Here is a 25348-nt window from a genome sequence, read left to right on the forward strand (position 1 = left end):
ACAGTGTAATCGGGTTCCGCTCCCACAGTCTTCCTGTTGCTTAAGGTGAGAGAGGGTATTGGAGTCATTTGGCTTCATCTAACTCTTCAAGCAGAATGTCACCTTTTTTACATCCTGTAAAGTAGGAAGGAAGGATATTTTAATGCTCCATTTTGCAAATGAAAATTGATAAGTTGAAGTTTCTTGGAAAGAGCTTGTTCCTTAGTTCAAGAAGGAATTTACTTACAGTCAGAACAATACAACAATGAAAGGACTGTCTCAAGAAGTTGGTGTCCTTGGGTAGCGAAAATGGTTAATGTGCTTGGCTGCTAACTGGAAGGCTGACAGTTTGAGTGCACGCACAAGCACCTTAGAAGAAAGGGCCTGTGATCTACTCCCAAAATATCAGCCATCGAAAACCCTATTGAGCACAGTTCTACTCTGACACACACGGGGCTGCCTGAGTCAGAATCAACGGCAACTTCTTGTTAAAGAGGTGGTAGTGCTCAGAATGAAGAGAATATTCGTATTTTCCAGGCACAGAGCAGAGATGGGTGCATTCAACCTCTCTCAGACATGCATCCCAGCTAAAGTGGGAACTATTTGTGTAAGGAGTTATCTATCCAGACCATTGTGGGAGGAATGCTAAAATCCTGTCCCGTGGGTGATGTTGGTGTCCAGGTACATCTGCTCCCTTCTCTACTGCTCTTCGCTAGGTCACCTTCAGCAAGTGTGAGCTGAGCTTTGGCTTCCTCACCAAAAATAAGAAGGACTCACATCCAGGCTGTTGTGAAAACCACTCTTTGTGTGTCAACCGTAAAGAGTTACACACATGAAAGTCAGGATCATCACTATCATTAAATAGTCAGATCTCAGCCCTTGTCTGGGTTAACTTTTCATTTACTGCAGAATCTTGGGGATGGGCCTCCCTCTACTGGTTAATGAGAGTCTAACAGGATTACACATTTTTGGTGTCTTATAACACATATGCCATACATATGTAAAACTTTGTTTCATTTTATATGCCACTTAATATTCATTGGTTAATTTGGCCTTCTTCACAGCCGTGCGTTACATTCCTCACAATGCATATGTAACTCTAATTTGTACAAGTCAAGCCTTATTTTAAATGAAGAGAAATAACTATTTAAAGGCAACCTATGGTGAATCTCTTCATCTCCGCTTCTGACCAGAGGGGCTTCCCCTCTCCTCCTCCTTCCTTCTTCATTTGGCTCGGTTCTGTCCCAAGAACATGGAGTTGTCCAGTAGATGTCTTGGTGGTCAATGAGATATCTAGGCTACACCACAGCAGGTGGGGTATTGCTGGAATCCTGGCAGTATTGGTTATTCATTGCTGTACCAGAGCCTGTGGTCTGAGACTGTGCAGAGTTATGCAGGGATCAAATATTATAGAGGAAGAATGTTACTCCTTCTGAAATTTCTTAAAAATTCATTGTCTTATTGATTTTGGGTTATTGGTTAGAACATTGCTGATGATGGTTGAAGAAAACCGTGGGTTTCCGAGACATTGGGCTTCCCTGGGATCTGATTGTTAGATTGTCTCAGATATAAGCCTGTGGGCATAAGGAGGTTTTGTTAAATGTTATTTCATTTTCTAGCAAGATCCCATGAGTTGAAGTCTTTGGTGTCACCAGCCAGTCATATCACCCTTAATCTGTGGTGGCAGTGGTAGCCTCTCTTTTCTTTTTTTTTTAATTTTAATTGAACATAACTTACATATGGCAAAGTGCTAATGTTAAGTGTACAATTTTCTTTTTTCCATATGTATACTGTCATGTAATCACAAAGCAGATCAGGATACAGAACATTTCCAGCACCCTGGAAGGAGCCCTTATGTCCCCTCCCAGTCCCAACTAACCCTATCACCCTAGATTAGCTTTACCTGTTTTGGGACGTCAGATGAACGGAATTATATAGTACGAACGCTTTTGTTTATGACTTTTTTCACTCTGTATTATGTCTATCAGATTTATCCTTGTTGCTATGGACATCAATAGCTTGTTTTATTTCACTTCTTCATACTATTTCCTAGTCTTTGGCTGTTTTGAATAAAGCTGTTATGAATGTTCTTGTATACATCTCTCAGTGGGTATAAGCAGCAATTTATGTGGGATATACCTTCTCTTCTCGTACATCTTTCCCAGGGCATCTTTGATATCCTTGCTCATCAGGTTGTAGATCAGTATAGAGACTAAGTCATCTTGTCCTACTTTGAGGTGTTACAGAACCGGGTCTCAGATTAAATAAAATGACCTGATCCATAGAATAAGGTCACAATTTTAAGGTGAGAAACATAGACAGGAAGATCTGTAGATGTATCTTCAATTTTAAGTTTTTTTTATAAGTATATAAAACAATTAATGGTTTAAAATCAAAATTTTATAAAAAGGAATACCTAGAAAAGTCTCACTCATTTCTTTTCCTTCCACCTCATTGCCACTCACCATCTAGAGACCACTATTTTAATTAATTCCTAGTTACCTTTCTTGAGCGTGTGTGTGTGTGAGCATGCACCCACGTGCACATGTATGTGTGTTTCCTCTGCATCAAAGTATAAATGTAGTTTTGTTAGATATTACCAAATTCCCCTCCATAGTGGCTCTTCCCTTTTGTATTCTCACCAGAAATGAGTGAGAGTTCCTGTTTCCCCACCGAATTCCCACCACGGTATGTGTCAAACTTTTGAATTTTGCCAATCTTTGGACATGTTTTCAGAAGGAATCAGTTCCTAGAGAAGGACATCATGCTTGGTAAGGCAGAGGGTCAGTGAAAAAGAAGAAGACCCTCAATGAGATGGATTGACACAGTGGCTGCAACAATGGGCTCAAGCATAACAACAATTGTGAGGATGGTGCAGGACCAGGCCATGTTTTGTTCTGTTGTACATGGAGTCGCTGTGAGTCAGAAACGATTTGATGGCACCTAACAACAACAACAATAGGTGAGAGATAATTATAGGGAGACAAGAAGCTGCAAAAATAGTACAGGGAGAGCATTTGTGCTTTTCACCCAGCTTCCCCCAATGGTAACTAACACCTTACATAACTATAGCTCATTATCAAAACTAGGGAATTGCTATGGGCACAATAAAATTACCTAGAATATAGGCTTTAATCAGATTTCACCAATTTTTGCATGCATTCATTTTTTTGTATGTCTTTGTGCGTAATTCTATGATATTTTATTACATAGATAGATCTTCATAACCACTACCACAACCGAGACACAGAACGGATCCATCACCATGAAGGAACTCCTTTGTGCCACTCTTGTACATAAGCCCTCCCTCCCCTTCTCCTTTCCCTGGAAACCACTGATCTGTTCTCCATTTCTCAAATTTTATTTCAAGAAAGTTATGTAAATAGAAGTACACAACAGGTAACCTTTTGAGATTGGCTCCCCCACCCCCCACTTAGCATAATGCCCTTAAGATTCATCTGAGTTGTTGGAAGTCAATAGTTAACCCCCTTGTATTAAAAAAAAAAAAACCAAACCCATTGCTGTCGAGTTGATTGAATCCTTTGTATTACTCAGTAGTAATCCTTCCTATGGATGTACCACAGATTATTCACCCATTGAATCAAATAACTCTTAGATGAACGGGTGCCCTCTTCTGTTGGTATAAAAAAAAACAAAAACCCCACTGTTGTCGAGCCAATTCTAACTCATAGCGACCCTATAGGACAGAGTAGAACTGCCCCATTGAGTTTCCAAGGAGCGCCTGGTGGATTCAAACTGCCAACCTTTTGGTTAGCAGCTGTAGCACTTAACCACTACACCACCAGGGTTTCCTGGACATAGGAAGGACAATTTCTTTTCTATATGGTGATGTTTCTGGGGAACAGAAATGGGTTACTATTTTTCTTGAGTTTTAATTTTTTTTCTTAGGCGCTTTTATTTCCAAGGCTTGCTTTCTTCTTTCATTACCAAATCTCTAAGGAATATCCACTTCAGAAATGGTGCCTTCTTAAGAATGAACTCTTGGTTCAAGGTATTTTTGATCCTCTTTCTTCTTCTTTTTAAAACAGCTTTATTGAGATACACATCACATGCATAAAAATTCATCTATTTAAAGTGTTCAGTTCAATGGGTTTTTAGTATATCTTTAGAGTTTTGCAACCATCACCATGATCTAATTTTAAAACATTGTCATCACCCCAAAATTAACCTTATAATCATTAGCAGTCACTCCCTATTCTCCTCTACCCCAAACCCTAGGCAACCACTAATCTACTTTCTGTCTCTGTATATTTGCTTATCGTGAACATTTCATTAAAAGAGAATCATATAGTCTGTGGACATTTGTGCTGGTCTTTTTACTTATCATAATGTTTTCAAAGTTTATCCACTTTGTATTGCTGAATCATTATCCCCATTAAAAAAAAAATTTTTTTTTTTTTTTTTAAATGGATGTACTTCTTTTTGATTCTCAGTTTTCAGTGCTCTGAGTCACTAGTTCCCTGACCTGTTCTCAGTATTTCCTCCTTTGGGAAAGGGAGCATCTCTTTCTGGGGGAGATTTAATCAGTGTTTCACCATAGCGTGTTCCAACTTCCCTCTCCTCTTTGTTAGTAATTCCAATATTTGAAGGCTCTGCAGATCTGTTTATACAGACTCTTTATGCCCCCTGCTGGTTTTCGGTAGTGGGGCTTGATTCTGTATGTTCATGATTTTTTTTTTTTTTTTTTTTTTACTGTGCACTTCTGATTATTCCCACATAACCTGGGAATTGTTGCTTGCCTACACTGAGAATATAGCCCTCTGGCCTTTATGTGCAGATCTTCCACATCACCCTCCAGGGTCCGTTCTGGGCTTTATCTTCTGACCGTTTTTGACCCATGTGTTTTATGTAGAAGAAGCTCAGGGTTTCCAGGGTTCAGCAGAACACTTCATGGTGAAAACCCTTTTGAGCATTTGTTTACTTCCCTAGGTTCCTGGTTTCACTTCATTTTGGTACTTAGCTTTTTCCCTATTTTCATTAAATTAAGTGAAAATACATTAAAAAAAATTTTTTTTTTCAAATCAGCATTTTAGCTGTTCTCATTAGGAAGGGTATATATATAATATTCACCCTACTGCCAGAAGAATAAATCCTTAGTAAACTTTATTCTTTTGTTTTTCAATCATATTTTCAATTCTTCTTTTTAGTTTTGAACATATTTGCCACACTTATTTTATATTTGATTCAGATAATTGCCATCTGGAAGTCCTTATAGGTCTGATATTGCCATGTCTTGTTGGCTTTCACCCATCATGCTTGGTTTCCTTGTGCACTTTGAGATTTGTGTAACCTGATTTTCTTTAGAAAGTTATTTGTGAGAATCGTTTGAGCCTAAGTTTAATCCTAAAAGAAGATTTGTATTTGTCTATGACAGGTACCTAAAGGTGCTACCAACCTGAGTCTACTTTATATTCTCAGCTGTACAGGTAGTGGGAACTCAGACCACAAATCTAAATTAGGGCTGCGATTACAATTTTTCAGTTGACTTTACCTCATACCCAGCACAAAGCCTAAGAGTGCCAAGAAATCTTCTCTTATGATGGGAATTTGTTCTCACACTGAGATATAATCTTTGGGACTCTTGTATTTATAGGTGGATCTTCTGTCAGACTCTCAGGGAGCCCCATGCTTTGTCTCCTTCTCCCCAAGTCCCATGTGGCTGTCAAAATACAGGCTCAATATTGCCAGAGTTCAATAGATCCCCCAATGTGAACACCATCTTAAAAGCTGCCTTACCTCTATGGATTCCTGATTTAACTTTATATTTGGATGCTGGAGATCCCCTTTATCCTTGCTTGCTCATAAATGTATTTAAAAATATTTTCCAGAAAAAAGCTTATGCAGCATTTATGGTTGTGTACGTTTATGATACCCAGTTTGCTGTATTGGCAGAGATGTAACCTTTCCAATATATTTTAGAGTTCAAATTATCACTTCTTTCCTTTGTAGTTTAGTGCTTCAAGGTTAAGAATGTTGTTATTGTTAGGTGCTGTCGAGTTGGTTCTGACTCATAGAGACCCCGTCTATGTACAACAGAACGAAACACTGCCTAGTCCTGCGTCATCCTCACAATTGTTGCTATGTTTGAGCCCATTGTTGCAGCCACTGTGTCAATCCATCTCGTTGAAGGTCTCCCTCTTTTTCGCTGACCCTCTGCTTTACCAAGCATGATGCCCTTCTCCAGGGACTGGTCCCTCCTGATAACATGTCCAAAGTACGTGACATGAAGTCTCTCCATCCTCGCTTCCGAGGAACTTTCTGGCTGTACTTCTTCTGTGACAAATTTGTTGGTTTTTCTGGCAGCTCATGATATATTCAATATTCTTCACCATCACTATAATTCAAAGTCATCAATTCTTCTTCAGTCTTCCTTATTCATTTATCCAGCTTCCAAATATGTATGAGGCAATTGAATATATCATGGCTTGGGTCAGGTGTGTCTTAGTCCTCAAGGTGATATCTTTGATTTTTAACACTTTGAAGAGGTCTTTTGCAGCAGATTTGCCCAATTCAATACATTATTTGATTTCTTGACTGCAGCTTCCATGAGCATGGATTATTGATCCTAGTAAGATGAATGTCAGAATAGTACCATAGATATTTCTTTTTCACTAACTTACCAATTATTGATCTCTAGTTCTAAAAATAAAACCTAGGAAACAAATTCAAGTGCAAACTCCCTGTGGCAGATTTCTTTGGCAGAGAATTTAGGTCAAGTCTAAAATTATGTTCTCTCCACAATCCCACCTCAACCAACTTGAATCTTGCCTAGGCACCAAGAGAGTTTGAGGTCCAGGACAAAGTGGTCATTATGCTGTTTGTGAGGTTGTGTAGGACAAAGATGATTGGTTTGTGTTTAGTCCCATTCTTTTGGGACTGCAGTTTGAGGTTCTGAAAGAGAATGTAAGGGTCAAACACTGAATAGCTCAAGGTTACCATTTTATAAAAATTGACATAGCAACTCCTTTGGAAGGTCATTGCTGCTCTAAAAGAGAAGAGTCAACTGTCAAGACCAAGATACCACATGGCACTGAGCCAGTCCTAGATTTAGATTCTCTTCTAGAGAATCAATGAGGTTAAATAATATTAAATGCATTTTCCTTGCATGGGAACTTCAGGTCACCAGGATCACTGGCCTGCCAGACTTTTAATTATCAGTGACAGTGGGAAAACACTCTCTTTTTTTCACACCTCTTAAGGGCATCTTTGATTTCCTTGTTCCTCAGACAATAAATCAAAGGATTCAACATTGGGATCACCACTGTGTAGAAGACTGATGCCATCTTGTCGTAGCCCAGTGAATTGTCATAGCTGGGATGCATATAGACAAAGAGTCCTGATCCAAAAAAGAAGGTCACTGCTGTCAGATGAGAAGTACAGGTATTGAAGGCCTTGTACCTGCCTTCAACTGAACTGATCTTCAGAATGGTGGCAATGATATAACTATAAGATATCATGATGACTAAGAGTGATGCCACACCAAAAATCACTGCTATCACAAACTTCATGACTTGTAGGAAAAAGGCGTCAGAGCAAGATAGAATCAACAGCTGAGGCAGGTCACAGAAGAAATGGTTGATAACATTTGGTCCACAAAAATCAAGCTGAAGTGAAGTACACTGTTGAATCAATGAACCAAAAATACCAGTTGCATAGACCCCAACCACCATTTGCAGACAGAGCATAGGGGACATGATGGCTGTGTAAAGTAGAGGCCTGCAAATGGCAGCATATCGATCATAAGCCATGGCTGCCAGAAGACAGCACTCAGTCAGACCCAAGCTAGAGAAGAAGTACTGTATGGTGCACCCCATGAAGGAGATGGATTTCTGCTCCTGGAAGAAGTCTGAGAGCATCTTGGGGGCTGTGGAAGAAACATAGCATATATCTAAGAAGGCTAGTTTATTGAGGAAAAAATACGTGGGTGTGTGCAGATGGGAGTCCATCTTGATCAGGGTCATAAGACCCAGGTTCCAGGCCATTGTCAAGATGTACATCCCAAGGAATACTGTAAAGAGGATGAACTTGAATTTAGGAAAATCTGAGAATCCTGAGAGAATGAACTTGATGACTGCTGTATTGTTCCTTCCTCCAGCCATTGCCTTGAAGTTTCTTTAATCTACAGAGAGATCCTCATATTAATGACTGACTACTTTAATATTGGGAATCAACTCAACGGCAACGGGTTTGGTTTTTATTTTCATATTATGAAACTTTGTTGACCCATAGTCAAGGTAAATTTTGTAACAACATAAAAAATTATAAAAAATATTTAAGCTAACTGGAGAAATCACATCTCCAAATTACTCTTAATAGTTTGGGGTGTATTTTTAATTTTTTTTTTTTGTAAACACACACACACATTGCTAAATCACTGTCTGAAAGCTTGTACCAATTTACACTAGTATCAAGATTTCATGGCAGTACCCGTACCATCCTGTTATCAACACTGTCCAGAATTATTTATTTTTAATCTTTGACAATCTTACAGATAAAAAAGGTTATTCCATTATTTTTAATTTGCACTTATTTTAGTGATTTGTTCGTGTATATCTTTGCTCCTTTGTCTAGAAAATTGTTCCTTACTGATTCATAAAAAAAAAAAAGAGGGGTTCTTTATATATCAAGGATGGGAATTCTTTGTTCGTCATACATTTTGCTAACCAATTTCCAAGTTTACCATTAATTATTAATAATGTTATATATTTCTGTACACACTTTTTTGATGTTGTTGCTAGGTGCTGTTGAGTGGGTTCCAACTCTTAGTGACCCTATGTACAACAGGAATAAACACTGCTCAGTCTTGAGCCATCCTCATAATCATTCTTATGTTTGAGCTCATTGTTTCAGCCATGGTGTCAGTCCAACTCATTGAGGGTCTTCTCCTTCTTCACTGACCCTCTATTTTACCAAGCATGACATCTTTAGGTTTTTTTTTATGTAGTCAGTTTCCATGATTTTTATGGTTCTGAAAAAGATTTTTTCATACAATGTTTTCTTACTTTTAAAGTCTTTTTATGCTTTTATAGTTACATTTAAAATGTCCCAGAAATTTCAGGACATAATATGAACTATAAATCTGAGATATTTTTTGGTTTTGTTTTCCCAAACTGATATCCACTTGTCTCAACATAACTAATTGAATGATTTCTTCATTGATTAAACTCACCGTTATGATGCAAATGTAATTGCTTATTGATTCCCTGTTCTATTTTTTAAGTTCATCAGTCCATATGCCATATGTCTAGTCCTGTACCATATTTTTATAATTATTTATCATCATATTTTATTAATAAATTATAGAAAATTTTGGTAATTAGTAAGAATAATCTCCCCTAATTTTTCCACTCTGAGATCTTTTTGATGGTTTTCATATTTATGCCTCCAGAATATTTTTATAATGAACTCATCAAGGTCATTCAAACAGAATTTTATTGCATTTTATTTTTACATTTATTTGGGAAGAAATAACAGATAAAAAATTTCTCTTTGGTGAAGTCGTTAAGTTATAGAAGAGGTGATACTAAAATTTTTATAAACATTATAATACTTAAAAAAACTTTTATTATATTAAGAAACTAACAAAACTTGATTGAAACAGCTGGGTCTGATAGCATGGATTCTAGGTTCCCAGCTCTCTCCTTACATTGCTGTGACTTCTCTGTACTTTCAGTTTCCTCATCTGTAAAATGAGTTCATTACAACTGTTCTCTTATATCACAGGAATTTTTATTTTATGTTTAAGGGAGCAGTAATAATGGTAGACAAGCACATTGAAGTAAGAATGATTCAATATTTTAAGACACTATCAATGTAATTTCAACACCCAAGGAAGAGGATTATCTAATTATGGAGAAAGGGAAATTGTATGACTCAATACCATCTGTCAATGTCCCTGACATGACCACAGCAAGATCCAGACAATGTTCCCACACTAAGACCTGAATCATATGTTCCATGTGCTTAGAACACTTTCAGTAGAGAAAGACATAAATGCTTGAATTTATCATAGATTTTTATTTCAAGAAATGGGACAAAGGGCTCTTTTGGAAACATTAGTTGCTGCAGTATTCTGTGGCATGGTTTGTCATATGCCTTCTCTGATACATGTGCCTTAAAATCATCAAACCTTAAGATTATTTTGAGATCTGATCTGAAGAAATGCTTTTAAACTGTTGAATAGATGTATATTTCACTGTGTATATTCTCAACAGCAATAAAATTATATAGAAAAAGAAATACTTTCCGTGAAATTGATTTGGTTTGGACCCTTTAGCATCATTGATGTTTGGGTGGTTTATTATTATTAATAACATTTCAAAGAAAGAAAAAAGTTTAGTTCACAAAATATGCTTTTTCTAATTCACTGATAAACAAGAGAAATGAAATGAAAATATTTAGATGATAATGACTGATGATGATGATTTAATGATAATAAACTCGTGGGGTCACCATGAGTCAGAATCAACTCGATGGCAATGGGTTTGGTGTTGGGATGGCAGAGACAGGTGACATAAGTGGAAAAGTCCACAGAGAGCATACTTCCTGCTGTGCCTGAAGTTATTCTTATTTCAAGTTTCTTTTTGTTGTTTGTTTTCACTTTCCATTGTCCATCCAAGACCAAAGACATAACAACCAAATTACTGGCTCTGATTAAAAATAAGAAACTCAGTACTGTGGAATAAACACTACTTCCTGACTTTTCTTCAAGCCTGTGAAATGGGTCAACTGGTCAAGCAACACTAGTGTGGTCTGATCACCTGTGACGTCAACAGGAAGGAATCAAGAGCAGGAAGCTGACTGAGCCTCTAGGAGGAAACTCAATGTTCTTTGAGAATTTTTTTTACCACAGGCACTCACTGCAGATACAATGTTTTTAGAACCTCAAACAAAAACACGATTTAAATAAAAATACATTTAGAAGTTTGGATATAAAGGCAAGTGAGCAATTGCCCAAAATGGAAAGGACCATTTCTAAACTTTTGCAGAACAGATGGTAGTAATGCTCTGTAATGGATTATTCACATGATTACAACCCAAGGGAACAGTACAAGGTACCAAGAGCAGTTTAACGCTCATTTGGGAAGCAAATAATCGTTCTCATTTTCTTGCTTTCTATCTTTCTCTCTTAATATAATAGAATGTTACATTTCCTGAATCATGCTTTATATCCTATTGGCTAGATGTTTTCTACTTATTTCTGTCTCATAATAAAGCTGAAATTAATTCACTGTTCAGGTGCCACAGAAAACTACATACGACAGTGCTCTCTGCTGTTCAGCACATGTGTGATGTTTCTTGAATATCAGACATATGCAAGGCAGCAATGAAGTAAAACCATCACTTGGGAAGCAGTAAAAGAAAGATGAAAAATAAATAAATAAATAAATCCTCATTGTTCCTTGTACATCGTCAGAGAGGATGGCAAAGAAAATATGGGATTTGATATGAAGGGGGAATTATGCAATATATAAAGGGAAGCATATTTTTTGCCTACTCTGGAAATATGAGTTGGAATCGACTCGACGGCACTGGGTTTGGTATTTGGTTTTTTACTCTGGAAAGTCTTTGCTATGAGTCAGGAGCTCCCTTGTGGATGCTCTCACTCACTGCACCTGTCTCCTATTCTAAAAGAAGTACAGTAAAAATCTCACTGCTCTCTTATTTTTATGAGTTTCCCCATTTGATTTTAAGCTGTGCTTTCAGGTAAAAATTAATATTTTTTGAATATTTATTTAACACCTAATGTATCAGTTATCTATCACTGCATAACAAACCATCTCTAACTTAGTGACTTAAAACACCAACTGTTTATCATTTCTCACAGTTATGTTGGTTAACTGGACAGTTGCTATGCTGGTATCACCTAGGATCCCTCATGAGACTGCAGCTTGCTGGTAGATCATTTGAGGCTGGATGGTCCAACAGGACTTCACTGATATGCATTGGTCCCTACCTGCTATGGCTGGCATTTTCTATGTACCTGGCCTTTCATTCAAGATTCCTCTAAGAATGGTGATCTCAGAGTTCCAAGAGAGCAAGCCCCAATGGCAAATGCTTATCAGGCCTCTACTGCATCACATTTGTTGATGTTTTATTGACCAAAGCAAGTCACATGGCCAAGCTAAGGATCAATGTGGGTATGAAAAATCTTATGTGTTTATGCACAGACATTTCATTTCAACTCCCACTTCTACTATCATTGTGTGAGGTAGGAAATCTTGTTCCCTCTGGGAATCCACCCAGAATTAAATGATGCTAATCAGAAATTCTGTAGTACCTTTGATGAAAACACTTTAATATTGTGAAGGAACGTTTCTAAAAACTTGAGACAATCGGTCAATTCAGGAAAAACAAATCAAACATATTAAATATTTGGTATCACTGTAGACTAATTTTTTAATTGACTAGGCCATTTTGCTTTTCAACCAGATATTGCAGTGTGTTTTAGAAAACCATGGTAAAAGGTATTATATGTTATTATGTTAGCATTGTTTAAAATTGAGACCATGGATTCTTGTTATTACAGTTAAGCATAATTAAAATTATTAAAAAAATATTTCTCTATTAAAGATTTTCACTTAGAGTAGGAATAACTGTTATTGAAACAGTCACTTTATCTGATTCTTCTTCATGCTCTAAACAATTAGAAGTTAGAGGTGATATATATAAATGTTTGGTTGAATAAGAAAGTTGATCTCGCTAAGCAGATATCTTAAGAAATGGTGATTGACCACGAAGTGACCAGTTCCCTAAGAGCACTAAGTGCATGGAGAGAAGTGGCTAACGTTGTCAAATCAGAAACTTGAAAGAATTTTTCCTACTACAACAGCAAGCATGACTTCTGAAGGAGTAAGAACTAAAAGGACAGTAAAAGATTTAGAATGCCACTTCTTACCTCAGTCATTTCCGAACATGACTGAAACGCTTAGGTGTCACACAAGGTTTGCTCTTGATTGCTAACCAAAAGGTTGGCTGTTTGTTCATCTCCACTGAAGAAATCCCTGGTGAACTGCTTCCATAAAGATTACAGCCGAGAAAACCCAACGGAGCAGTTCTACTCGGTAACACATCGCGTCGCCATGAGTCGGAATCCACTTGGTGGCAACCAACAACAACAACAATTGAACGGTAGGAATGCAGAGCTATTCTCAATATTCCTCATACTAAATGAGATTATTTTTTGATTCAGGATAATTAAAATGTAAGATTCTTTGCTTGCTAGAATTATATTAATTTGGTGTGTTAACTTTTACTAATTTAAATAGTTTCTGTTTATTGACCACTTACTTTTTGTGCCAGGCACATTTCTCAACAATTCACATACATCTTCTCACCTATTCTCTATGCGCATTATTTTCCTCAATTTACAGATGGGGAAACTGAGGCACCAGCATGCTAAAGAACTGATCGAAGGTCAAGCAGTTAATGAATGACAGTGCAGAGATTTGGGACCAAGACCAGTAAACCCCAAAAGCCTTGCTATTGAACACTGTGCTAAGCAAAAAGAAACTCTAAACTATTGCTTTAACTACACTAAGTAAATAAATTATTACATAATAAATGCAGCTGTTGGGAAATATAATCTTTTAGAACATGACGAGGGCATGGGGAGAAAAGGTAAAAGGAATCACAGCAAACTTCTCTTCATACCGTGGCAAATTCCTAAATTCAAGGTATTATTTACTTAGCTGCATGTTTTTGTTTCTGTTATACCTCTCCATCGAGGGAAAACATTTAACTTCCCAGTAGAAAGGACCTGAGATCTGAGCATACCTGAGGCACAGAGAGAGAAGACAGCCTGTAAATACAAAGACGCTTACTGCATTGCAGTCTGGGAAATCCAGCACCATCCACTTCTGCCTCTAAGTCCTGACTCCTGAGGTGCCCCAGATCCCTGGAAAATTCGCTGAGTACTTACTTAAAATTGTCTCCTAAAGGTGCATTCCTATGGGAATCTGCCTCCTCCAGACTCTGCTTTGAACATGTAATCTGGCCATCCATGATAAGGGAGGTGGTTCCACCTGGAGTTCACTTAAATCCCTCCTTAGGATCAAGGTGGAGACAGGACAGCTGATTAACCTGTCCAGGTAATTGTTGTCTGGAGTGATAAAAAAAAATATAGCACTAGAAAATGTGGGAGTTTTCCCTTGTTAATTCTATTTTTCACTTTACAGTTCCTTCAAGTTCAGAATACTTTTTTTAGACCAAGGAATCATTAGAATATTGATTCTAAAATTAAATATCATCTTAATTTAAAAAACTTTTCAGTATGGTTTGAGTTTTTTTAGTTTTTCCTGTTGCACATGGAATATTACAATATACTTGTTTCGCTCAACATGTTATCATTTATATTATTGAAATGATTCATAAACATCATCATAAATTTTATATTAATGGTTATATAATGTTCCACTTTGAACAACTCCTATCTCTTGGATTTAAGAGGAATCTAAGTGACTACACTGAAAAATAAACTTGAAGTCAATGTTTTCATACTTCAGGAAATTTTCATAAAATAATTTCTAGAGAGGAGTTTGCTGTATTGCTGCAAGTTCATTTTCCTAGTTTCCCATTTTCATTTAATTTTATTTGAAATTTCTTAACATTAAGAAAATTTATTTTTTTTTTTACGGGTAATCGGTCTACTTTAATTTCTTCCACTTATTTTAAACAGTGTTGTTCCCTATTCGGAGACCAGGTAAATATTTTACCAACTTTTTTTTGGCTTAGCATTATTTAGGAAATCCTGGTGGCATAGTGGTTAAGAGCTGTGGCTGCTAACCAAAAGTTGGCACTTCGAAACCACCAGGCACTCCTTGAAAACTCTATGGGCAGTCCTATTCTGTCCTTTAGAGTCACTATGAGTCAGAATTGATTGGACGGCAACAGGGGGCATATTTTAACTCCGTAAACAATCCAAAATTTAATTTATGGTGTGGGGAGTTAAAATTTTAAAAGATCAACAGTTTGAATTTACCAGGTGCTCCTTGGACATTCTTTGGGGAAGCTCTACTCTGTCGTATAGGGTTGCTACGAGTTGGAGTCCACTCCATGGCAATGAGTTTTTTGGGTTGTGCCATTTATTCTATAAAATAATTTGTTTTTTTAATGATTTGTGATAACTCATTTATCATAAATTAAGTTCTTATATATATAGAAGGATTACTAGAAGCCCCGGTGGCACAGTGGTTAAGCATTAGTCTGCTAACCGAAAGGTAAGTTGTCCCAATCCACCAGCCCCTTCCTGGGACAAAGATATGGCAGTCTGCTTCCATAAAGATTATAGCCTTGGAAACCCCATGGGGAAGTTCTACTCTGTCCTGTTGTTAGGTGCCATCAAGCCGATTCCAACTCATAGCAACTCCATGTGCAACAAAATGAAATACCGCCCATTGTTGCAGCCATTGTGCCAATCCATTTCGTTGAGGGTCTTCCTCTTTTTTGATGACCCTCTACTTTACCAAGCATGATGTCCTTCTCAAAGGACTGGTCCCTCCTGATATCATGTCCAAAATATGTGAGATGAGGTCTCACCATCCTCACTTCTAAGGAGCATTCTGACTACTTCTTTTGAGACACATTTGTTTGTTCTTCTAGAAGTCCATAGTATGTTCAGTATTCGTTACCAACACCATAATTCAAAGGTGTCAATTCTTCTTTTTTATTTGTTGTCCTTCTTTCACATGCATATGAGGCAACTGAAAATACCATGGCTTGGGTCAGGTGCACCTTAGTCCTCCAAGTGACATCTTTGCCTTTTAATACTTTAAAAAGGTCTTTTGCAGTAGATTTACCCAATGCAATATGTCTTTGGTTTCTTTGGTTGTGCATCCAAGGAAAATGAAATCTTCGACAACTTCAATGTTTTCTGTTTGTCATGGGGTTGCTTATTGGTCCAGTTGTGAGGATTTTGATTTTCTGTATGTTGAATTGCAGCCTATACTGACGGCTGTGGTCTTTGATCTTCATCAGTAAGTGCTTCAAGTCCTCTTCACTTTCAACAAGCAAGGTTGTGTCATTTGCATTTTGAAGATTATTAATGAGTCTTCCTCCAGTCCCGCTGCTGATTTCTTTTTCATATAGTCCAGCTTCTCGGATTATTGGCTCAGCATACAGATTGAATAAGGATAAAGTGTACAATACTGACACACACCTTTCCCGACTTTAAACCAGGCAATATCCCCTTGTTCTGTTCCAAAAACTGCCTCTTGGTCTACGTACAGATTTCTCGTGAGCACAAGTAAGCGTTCTGGAATACTCATTCTTTGCAATGTTATCCAGAATTTGTTATGATCCACACAGTTGAATGCCTTTGCATAGTCGATAAAACACAGGTAACATCTTTCTGGCATTCTCTGCTTTCAGCCTGGATCCATCTGACATCAGCAATAATAGCCCTCATTCCATGTCCTCTTCTGAATCTGGCTTGAGTTTCTGGCATTCCCCTGTCGATATACTCCGGAAACCATTTTTGAATGATGCTCAGCAAAATTTACTTGTGTGTGATATTAATGACATTTTTCAATAATTTCCACATCCTGCTGGATCACTTTTCTTTGGAATGGGCACAAATGTGGATCTCTTCCAGTTAGTCCTATAGTTTCGCTATGAGTCAGAATCAACTTGACAGCAATGGGTTTGGTTTTTTGGTATATGTAAGGAATATAAGACAATTTGGTTACAATGATGTATCTATACCTTAGATGTTAGAGGCAAGATTTAAAACCTTCATGTGCTATGAATATACTTTTATTTTTGCATCGTATTGCTTTGCATTGAAATTATTTATTTTTACATCATGTCCCATACTAGACTGTGAGATTCTTAAGAAAGGTGTGTGCCATCACTCTTTCTCTCTCAGCACTTGGCACACTAGCAGGCGTCCATCAAATATTGTTAGGGTAAGTGAAAGAGTGAATGAATACCCAGCCAGTTCAATGATTGAATACTTTTATAATAAGTTCATTTCTGTGGTGCTGGGCAAAATAGCCTTGTTTTTTGCCAATGTCTTCAGTGAAGATTGGACTTCTTCCTTCAGTATCATCAGCTCCTGATCATATTCTACCTCTTGAAATAGTTGAACACCGATTAATTCTTTTTGGTATAATGATTCCGTGTATTCCCCCCAACTTCTTTTGACGCTTCCGGCGTCATTTAATATTTTCTGCATAGAATCCTTCATTGTTGCAACTTGAGGCTTGAATTTTTCTTCAGTTCTTTCAGCTTGAGAAACGCCAAATGTGTTCCTCCCTTTTGGTTTTTATCTCTGGCTCTTTGCACATGTCATTATAATACTTTACTTTGTCTTCTCGAGCCACCCTTTGATATCTTCTATTCATTTCTTTTACTACTGGCCATTCTCCAAGAGAGGTGCCTCCAGCTAAAAATTCTCTTAAATGTTTCCTCAGGGTCCAGTGTGGAGAGAGCAGACACGCTTAAGAGAAGGCACCATTTTCAGCTAATTATTCTCTAGAGTGATGGATGGAGAAAACAAATGGAGAAATGATTCCAACTGATTCCATCTCTCCACTCTATCGTGTGTGCCCTTCATGATCTAATTGAATCAAATAACATTCCTCTGCAAAACTTAGAATTACATTATCTGGGAGGGACTCTCCAAGTGGGGTGACCATAGTATGTATCATTTGTCACTGCACAACCCAGGACATGAACCAATTGCTGTCGACTCTACTATGACTCATAGTGACCCCAAGTCTGTCAGAGTAGAGCTGTGCCCCAAAGGGTTTTCAATGGCTGATTTTTGGAGGTAGATCACCAGGCTTTTCTTTTGAGGCACCTCAGGGTAGACTTGAAACTCCAAACTTTAGGTTAGTAGCTGAGCGTGTTAACCACTTGTACCATCCAGGAACTCCCTGGACATGAGGCGGGGGGGGGGGTGTGGGGGGCTTTATTAATAATGTCAGGACAACAAGCATAAACTGGGTTTTATGGTCATCCAGATCTTAAAAGTTTTTACAAAATTGTCATTCATTGTGGCTTTAGTGATTATGTGCTCAGACTCTAAATGGTCCTGCCTGGGGTTAAACTCTGTTACTTGGGAGCTCTGTGACCTTGGTCACATAATTTAAGCTCACTGTGGCCTAGTTTCTTGGTCAGCAATATGAAGGTGATCATAGAATAACTCCCTTATAAGTTTGGGGTAATTGTAAATAAGGTAATACCTTTCAAGTGCCTTGTACGTGGTAAGCACTCAATAAATCTCACCAATTTTATCACTAATATTATTGTGTTAATTTCTCTATTTTTTTCTGTTCTTGTTTTTACAAAACCTGACGTCATACTATATGTACAGTTCATTATTGAGCTTTTGTTATAAATTTTTTTTTATACCTTTTCAAAATTTTGCACATACTATTTTAGTGGCTGAATAACACAGTATTCAAAATTTTATTTAGCTAATGGTTTCCTTAGTACGGGATATTTACTTCGTATTTATTTTATTTTTAAAATAATATACATGGAACTCAGATATTCCTGTTCGCCCCAAGCCGTAACTATATATACAATACATATGTTAACTATAACATAGCTATAATCTGATATTTTACTTGCTTTTTGTCTGCAATTTTTAAACCTGATTCTTAAAAATAATTCAGACACAGAAAACAGCATAAAATAAATGCAGAGCTTAAGGAGTTATTATGAGAACACCCCTGTAGCCAGCAGCCAGGTAAGAAGACAACGCTGTTCCAAACACTTCAGAAGCCCTCCACATACCCCACCATTGACCGCCCTTCCTTCCTACCTAAAAGCAGCCTGATTTCATGATAACCATTTCCTCATTTTAAAAATAATTTTATCCCTCAGGTTTTCATCCCTGAATACTAAATTAAATTTTCCCTGTATTTCACGTTTTCCCTTTCTCTCTCTTCTCCCTCTTAGAAACTCAAGTTCGTCCTGTGGAGTTTCTCAAAGTCTGGAGTTTGCTGGTTGCTGCCCTGTAGCGTACTTTAACATGTTTTCCTCTGTATTTCCTATGAATGGGTTGTTCCATATTCTCGTAGTGAAGCACCAGGCTTACCCTCTGCTAAAAAAAAAGCTAAGAGTCTATATTGAAGAATAAAACATTTGGCAAATAGGCGAGAGACACACAAGCTCCAAGCAGGATGCCGGAGTGTCCCAAATGGCAAAGAGAGAGTGAAGTTTTCATCTGGTGACAGGAACAAAGGGAGCATGATGTGGCAGTCTGGTTCCCTAAAGATTTACAGCCTTCAAAACCGTGTGGAGCAGTTCTACTCTGTCCTTTAGGGTCACTATGCGTCAAAATCAACTCAACAGCAGCAGGTTATGATGCTGGTTAGATAAATTCAAGTTAAATTTATAAATCCTTTATGGTCTGCCCTTTTTATGTCTTATTTAACAAATCCTCTCTCCACCCTGACATAAGAGTTGTACCAAAGACTTTATTGTGCCGAACGTGAATTGTCATCCTTCCAGCTTGCAATAAGATTGTTTCACACCCACAGTCTAGCTCTAATAACACCAATGCTAAAGGTTTAATTTTTTTTTAAACAATAGCACACCACTACAAGCCCAAATTTCCACAGTAGTTACGATAGACTGAGAGATGCTGTCTTGGCCACCAACTGAAAATAAAGTTTTATTTCTTGATAACACTACATCTCCATCTTGGGTCGGTTGAGGGTATCCCTACCCTTTGTCATCCAGTAATGGGAGCACTGGGAGATAACTATGTAGGAAAGGACATACATAAAGCCTCTGCTTAAAAGTGACATATGTCATGCCCACTCATGTTTCATTTGCCAGAAAAAATCTGAAGTTCCAGCCTAAATTCAAAGGGATAAAGAGGCATATCATACGGAAAAAAAATTTTGCTAAAGATCATTCAAAAACAGCTCCAGCAGTATATCGACAGGGACCTGGCAGAAATTCAGGCTGGTTTCAGAAGAGGACATCAAACCAGGGATATCATTGCTGATGTATGATGGATCCTGGCTGAAAGCAGAGAATACCAGAAGGAGTTTACCTGGGTTTTCTTGACTATGCAAAGGCATTTGACTGTGTGGATCATAACAAAGTTTGGATAACATTGTGAAGAAAGGGAATTCCAGAACACTTAATTGTGCTCATGAGGAACCTTTACATAGATCAAGAGGCAGTTGTTCAGACAGAACGAGGGGATACTGATTGGTTTAAAGTAAGGAAGGGTGTACATCAGAGTTGTATCCTTTCACCTTACCTATTCAATCTGTATGCTGAATAAATAATCCAGGAAGCTAGACTATATGAAGAAGAATGTGGGGCATCAGGTTTGGAGGAAGACTCATTAACAACATATGTTATGCAGATGATACAACCTTGCTTGCTGAAATTGAAGAGGACTTGAAGCACTTACTAATGAGGATCAGAGACCACAGCCTTCAGTATGGATTGCACCTCAAAATAAAGAAAACAAAAATCCTCACAGTGAGACCAATAAGCAACATCATGATAAATGGAGAAAAGATTGAAGTTGTTGAGGATTTCATTTTACTTGGATCCACAATCAACATCCACGGAAGCAGCAGTTGAGAAATCAAAGGACGCATTGCGTTGGGTAAATCTGCTGCAAAGGACTTCTTTAAAGTGGTGAAAAGCAAAGAAGTTACCTTAAAGACCAAGGTGCGTCTGACCCAAGCCATGGTATTTTCAATTGCATCATATGCATGTGAAAGCTGGACAATGAATAAAGAAGACCGAAGAAGAATTAAGGTCTTTGAATTGTGATGTTGGCGAAGAATATTGAATATACCATGGACTGCCAAAGGAACGAACAAATCAGTCTTGGAGGAAGTGCAACCAGAATGCTCCTTAGAAGCAAGGATGGCGAGACTGCATCTCACATACTTCGGACATGTTGTCTGGAGGGATCAGTCCTTGGCAGAGGACATCATGCTTGGCAAAGTACAGTGTCAGCAAAACAGAGGAAGACCCTCAAAGAGGTGGATGGACACAGAGGCTACAAGAATGAGCTCAAGCATAACAACGATTGTAAGGGTGGCACAGGACCAGGCAGTGTTTCGTTCTGTTGTGCATAGGGTCGCTATGAATCACAACCGACTCGACAGCACCTAAAAACAACTAACAACAATGGGGTGTGGAGGGGAAGCAGATATTGATGCTAACTACTACAGGGTAATAAGTTTCATTTTTCATACACTGTTGTATATGTTTTGTGTCCTAGATCCTAAAAGGCACCCCATAATCAATAATGTCAAGAGACTAAAATAAAAATGAGAAGATAAGGGAGCAGGGAAACTAGAGTACTAGACATGGAACAACGAGAACACAAAGAGAAACTTGACACATTGTGTAACAAGTCACTAATGTCACTGAACAATCTGTGTAGTAATTGTCAAAAGGGACCCGAATTTACTGTGTAAACTTTCAACAAAAACACAAAAAAGTATCATTAAAAAAAAAAAAGCATGATGAAAAGAAACATTTTACTTTAAGACCCCCATTAACAAACACCAGTAATTGCTCTTCATTAATAGATGAAAGTCTAGCCAGACTCAAGTAATATTTTCCACCAATCTTGAGGTGATACTAAACTATATCGATTTAAAACCTGTATTCATGTTTGGTATGACTCATTGTGGAATAAGATAGGCAAACTTGTAAAAAAAAAAAAAAAAACTAATGTTAGGAGAAAATTCTTTTCTTCCATCTGATTAGGGCATCTTTGATTTCCTTGTTTCTGAGACTATAGATCAATGGATTTAACATGGGAATGACCACAACATATAAAATAGAAGCAAGCTTGCTTTGGCTAAGAGAATCATCAGAGCTGGGCCATAAATAGACAAACGTTCCTGAGGCATAGAAGAGGGTCACTGCTGTCAGGTGAGAAGCACAGGTGTTGAAAGCCTTGGACCTGCCTTCAGCTGAACTGATCGTGAAAATAGTGAGAATTATATAACCATATGATATCATGATAACCAGCACAGAAGTCAATCCAAAGATCACTGTGAGCACCGAGAAGATAACTTGTAAGAAAAAGGTATCAGAACAAGACAGGATCATCAGTTGGGGCAGGTCACAGAAGAAATGGTTAATGACATCTGGTCCACAGAAATGGAGCTGAAGTAAGGCACACAGTTGGATGAGTGAGCCAAAGAATCCACTTATCCAAGATCCTACCAGCATTTTCAGACAGACGGTTGGGGACATGATGGCTGTGTAGAGCAGAGGGTTACAAATGGCAGCATATCGATCATAAGCCATGGATGCCAGAAGACTGCTCTCAGTCAGACCCAGGATAGAAAAGAAGAAGTACTGGATGGTGCACCCCATAAAGGAGATGAAATTATGCTTCTTGAAGAAGTCTGAGAGCATCCTGGGGGATATAGTGGAAACATAGCAGATGTCCAGAAAGGACAGATTACTGAGGAAAAAGTACATGGGTGTGTGCAGATGGGAATCCATTCTGATGAGGGTGATGAGGCCCAAGTTCCAAGTCACTGTCAGGAGGTAGATCCCTAGGAATATTGAAAACAGGAGAATGGTGAGCTTCGGAAATTCATAGAATCCCAAGAGGATGAACCGGGTACTTGTACTGTTTCTTCTCTCAGCCATTGCATTAGTGATCCTGGGATCTGTAGGGAAAGAAGAGATAAATCTTTAGGTCAGTTGTTATTCCAATTTCTATGGAAATAAACCACCTTCTGCTCACACTGAACACAGAAGAGAGGGAAATATGGGATCATGTTACAGGAAATCACCCTGGCTAAGCACTGGTTTGGTTTAACTTTGCCCCTAGGTAGCAACAATTATCTGCACATCAATTTTCTCACATGTAAAAGGGAATAATTACACCTTTCATTAGTAACCCATCAGACTCTTTGAAAGAAAATATACCAGTGTTTGTAAAGCCTCTTTTGGAAGATGCTGTGGAAATTTAAATATGTCATTGATAGAATTTTGACCCCTGTGTATAGGTCTGTGCCTAAGAGTAAGGACTTAGATAACAGGCAAATGTTTTTGGATTGTGGATCTTCTACCTGCAAGCTGTATGATTGTGAACAAGTTATCGAAGACCTCTGGGCCTAAGCTACTTCATCTGTAAAATGGGAATAATAGAACCTATCTCATAGGGTTGTTGAGGGCAAATTAATTTATATATTTATGTATATATATGTGTGTATATATACACACACATCCCACTGCCATCAAGGCCATTCCAACTATTAGTGACCCCATGGTGTTTCTGAGTCTGTAAATCTCTACTGAAGCAGACTGCCACATCTTTCTCCCACGGAGCTGCTGGTGGCTTCGGACTGCCAACCTTTCAGTTAGCAGCTCATGGCTTTAACCACTTCACCATCAGGGTTCATTGTATACACACACACACACACACACACACATATATATGTACATATGTACAGTGCCTGCCGTACATATGGTGTTTATGAAGTGACATCGTTAAGAAAGGGAAGATAGAGTATATCTTTTTAGTATGATTTTGAGGCACCTCTGTGCATGAAACATTTTTAAACGAATTCTCAGACCATCTGTCCTAAATTAACTCATTTCCCTACTAATGGCAAATTTCTGTCAATTTTTGAACATGGGTTTCTATAATATCTTTCATCCAAAGAGGAACATCTGTGAAGGCAGATAAGCCCACTGCCACCCCGATTTGTCACACAACACACCATCGACTGGCCCCTACATATGTTTGTAGATCACATTTATACCATCTGAGTGGCCCAAAAATCTTTAACATTTGTGTTAAAGCAACCCTATTTGTTGTTTTTCCATAAATTATGTAATGCAGATACATATATAAATCCTTTCAGGAAGAAATCTCAAGTTGCAAAAATTTCAAATGGATAGAATCCAGGAAAAATGAGCAGCTCATTGTAAAAATGACTAGACATCCTAAATCGGCAGAACAAGATCACAGCAGGATTGCACTATGTTATTTATCATAGACAGGGTATAAAATGAGTATGTTTTATACATTTGAAAAATGAAGAGGCTTAAATATGTACACAAGGAGCAAGTGTAAAGAGAGGCAATCAGGAACTCTAGAAATAAAAAAAGAAAAAGAAAGGGAAAAACCTCACTTGAGTTTCGTAGCTGATTAGAGAGACTTTGTGAACTTTGGTATATACTTGAACGAATAATCTAGAAAGTAGTTAGATAAACAATGAGTCAGAAAAACTAAAGGAAAGATTAAGAGACACTGTAGATACTGAGAAAGTCCAACTTTCAGACAGACTAGGAAGAAAGGCCTGATGATTTACTACCAAAAATCAACCAATGAAAACCTTATGGATCGCAACCAAATAATGTGAGTTGTTTGCTTTGGACACGTTATCGGGATAGGTTAATTGCTGGAGGAGGGCATTATGTTTAGTGAAGTAAAGGTCCAGCAAGGGTCAAGGAGACCCACAGTGAGGCAGATTGACACAATGGCTGCAACAATAGACTTGACATAAATTCAAGGCACCCTCAATGCCAAGCAGGTTAAGTAAAAATAAACTCAAACCAGAGCACATCATAGTCAAAAGAAAAAATATTAAAGACAGAGAAAAAATAGTAACAGCATCCTGAGAGAAAAGAGAGATTATCTCCAAAGGACTAACAATGAAAACTGACGTTAGCTTCCGAACAACAACATTGGAAACTAAAAGACACTGAAACGATATCTTTGAAATGTTAAGTAATGTTAGGAGTAGCTAAAGTGGTCAACTTTGTAAAATGTGAAAATACTTTTTAAGAATTGGAGTAAAAATCAGTTAGACAAAAAATATATCTCTTATCTTTATTTGTTTTGGTTTACCAGCATGCCCTCACTAAAAATATTTTAAAGATTGTATTTCAAGCAGAAGGATCGCAGGTAGAAGGTCTGAGATGCAAAAGAAGAATGAAGAGCAAATAAATGAAGAAGTATGTTTAGAAATAAATATTGGCTGCATAAAACAAAAGGTAATACAGTCTTGTGAGGAACAATTAAACACAGTTTTCAAACATGACAAAATAACATGTAAGTGAGGACGGCCACTTGATTGTAAGAAAAGTATCGCAAATGTTCTGTGTCTTTCAGGAGTAGGAGATACGTACTAACTTAAAACTTAAGCTCTTGACAAATTAAGTATATGTCTTAGTACTTCAGGATTAACTACTGAAAGAGTGCAAAAAGATTTGATCAGTTTCAAAAAAAATAGAAGGAACAGAAAGGATGAGAAAAACATTCAGTCATTCCAAAAGAAGGTAAGAAGGAGATGGGAAAAACAATTGTATAAAAGGCAGGAAAAAACAGAAACATGAAAGGAAATTGTACTTACTCAATTATGTCAGTAAGAACAATACATAC

The 25348-nt window shown here is 37.7% G+C and overlaps 2 protein-coding genes across 2 annotated transcripts; both read right to left on the minus strand.

Annotated features, from left to right (window-relative positions):
* Positions 1-7154: 7154 nt before the first annotated feature.
* LOC126080857 (olfactory receptor 1440-like) lies at positions 7155-8099 on the minus strand. Its single transcript, XM_049892048.1, has one exon. The coding sequence runs from the start codon at positions 8097-8099 to the stop codon at positions 7155-7157; it is 945 nt and encodes a 314-aa protein (XP_049748005.1).
* A 13570-nt stretch (positions 8100-21669) lies between these two features.
* On the minus strand, positions 21670-22602 carry LOC126080863 (olfactory receptor 1440-like). Its single transcript, XM_049892055.1, has one exon. It carries the CDS (start codon positions 22600-22602, stop codon positions 21670-21672), a length of 933 nt encoding a protein of 310 aa, XP_049748012.1.
* Positions 22603-25348: the final 2746 nt, after the last annotated feature.

Source organism: Elephas maximus, chromosome 7 (assembly GCF_024166365.1).
Source record: "Elephas maximus indicus isolate mEleMax1 chromosome 7, mEleMax1 primary haplotype, whole genome shotgun sequence".
NCBI classification, from domain to species: Eukaryota; Metazoa; Chordata; class Mammalia; order Proboscidea; family Elephantidae; genus Elephas; species Elephas maximus.

Coding starts and splice junctions, on each gene's coding strand:
- LOC126080857 (XM_049892048.1), bottom strand. CDS start 8,099: ATGGCTGGAGGAAGGAACAATACAGCAGTCATCAAGTTCATTCTCTCA.
- LOC126080863 (XM_049892055.1), bottom strand. CDS start 22,602: ATGGCTGAGAGAAGAAACAGTACAAGTACCCGGTTCATCCTCTTGGGA.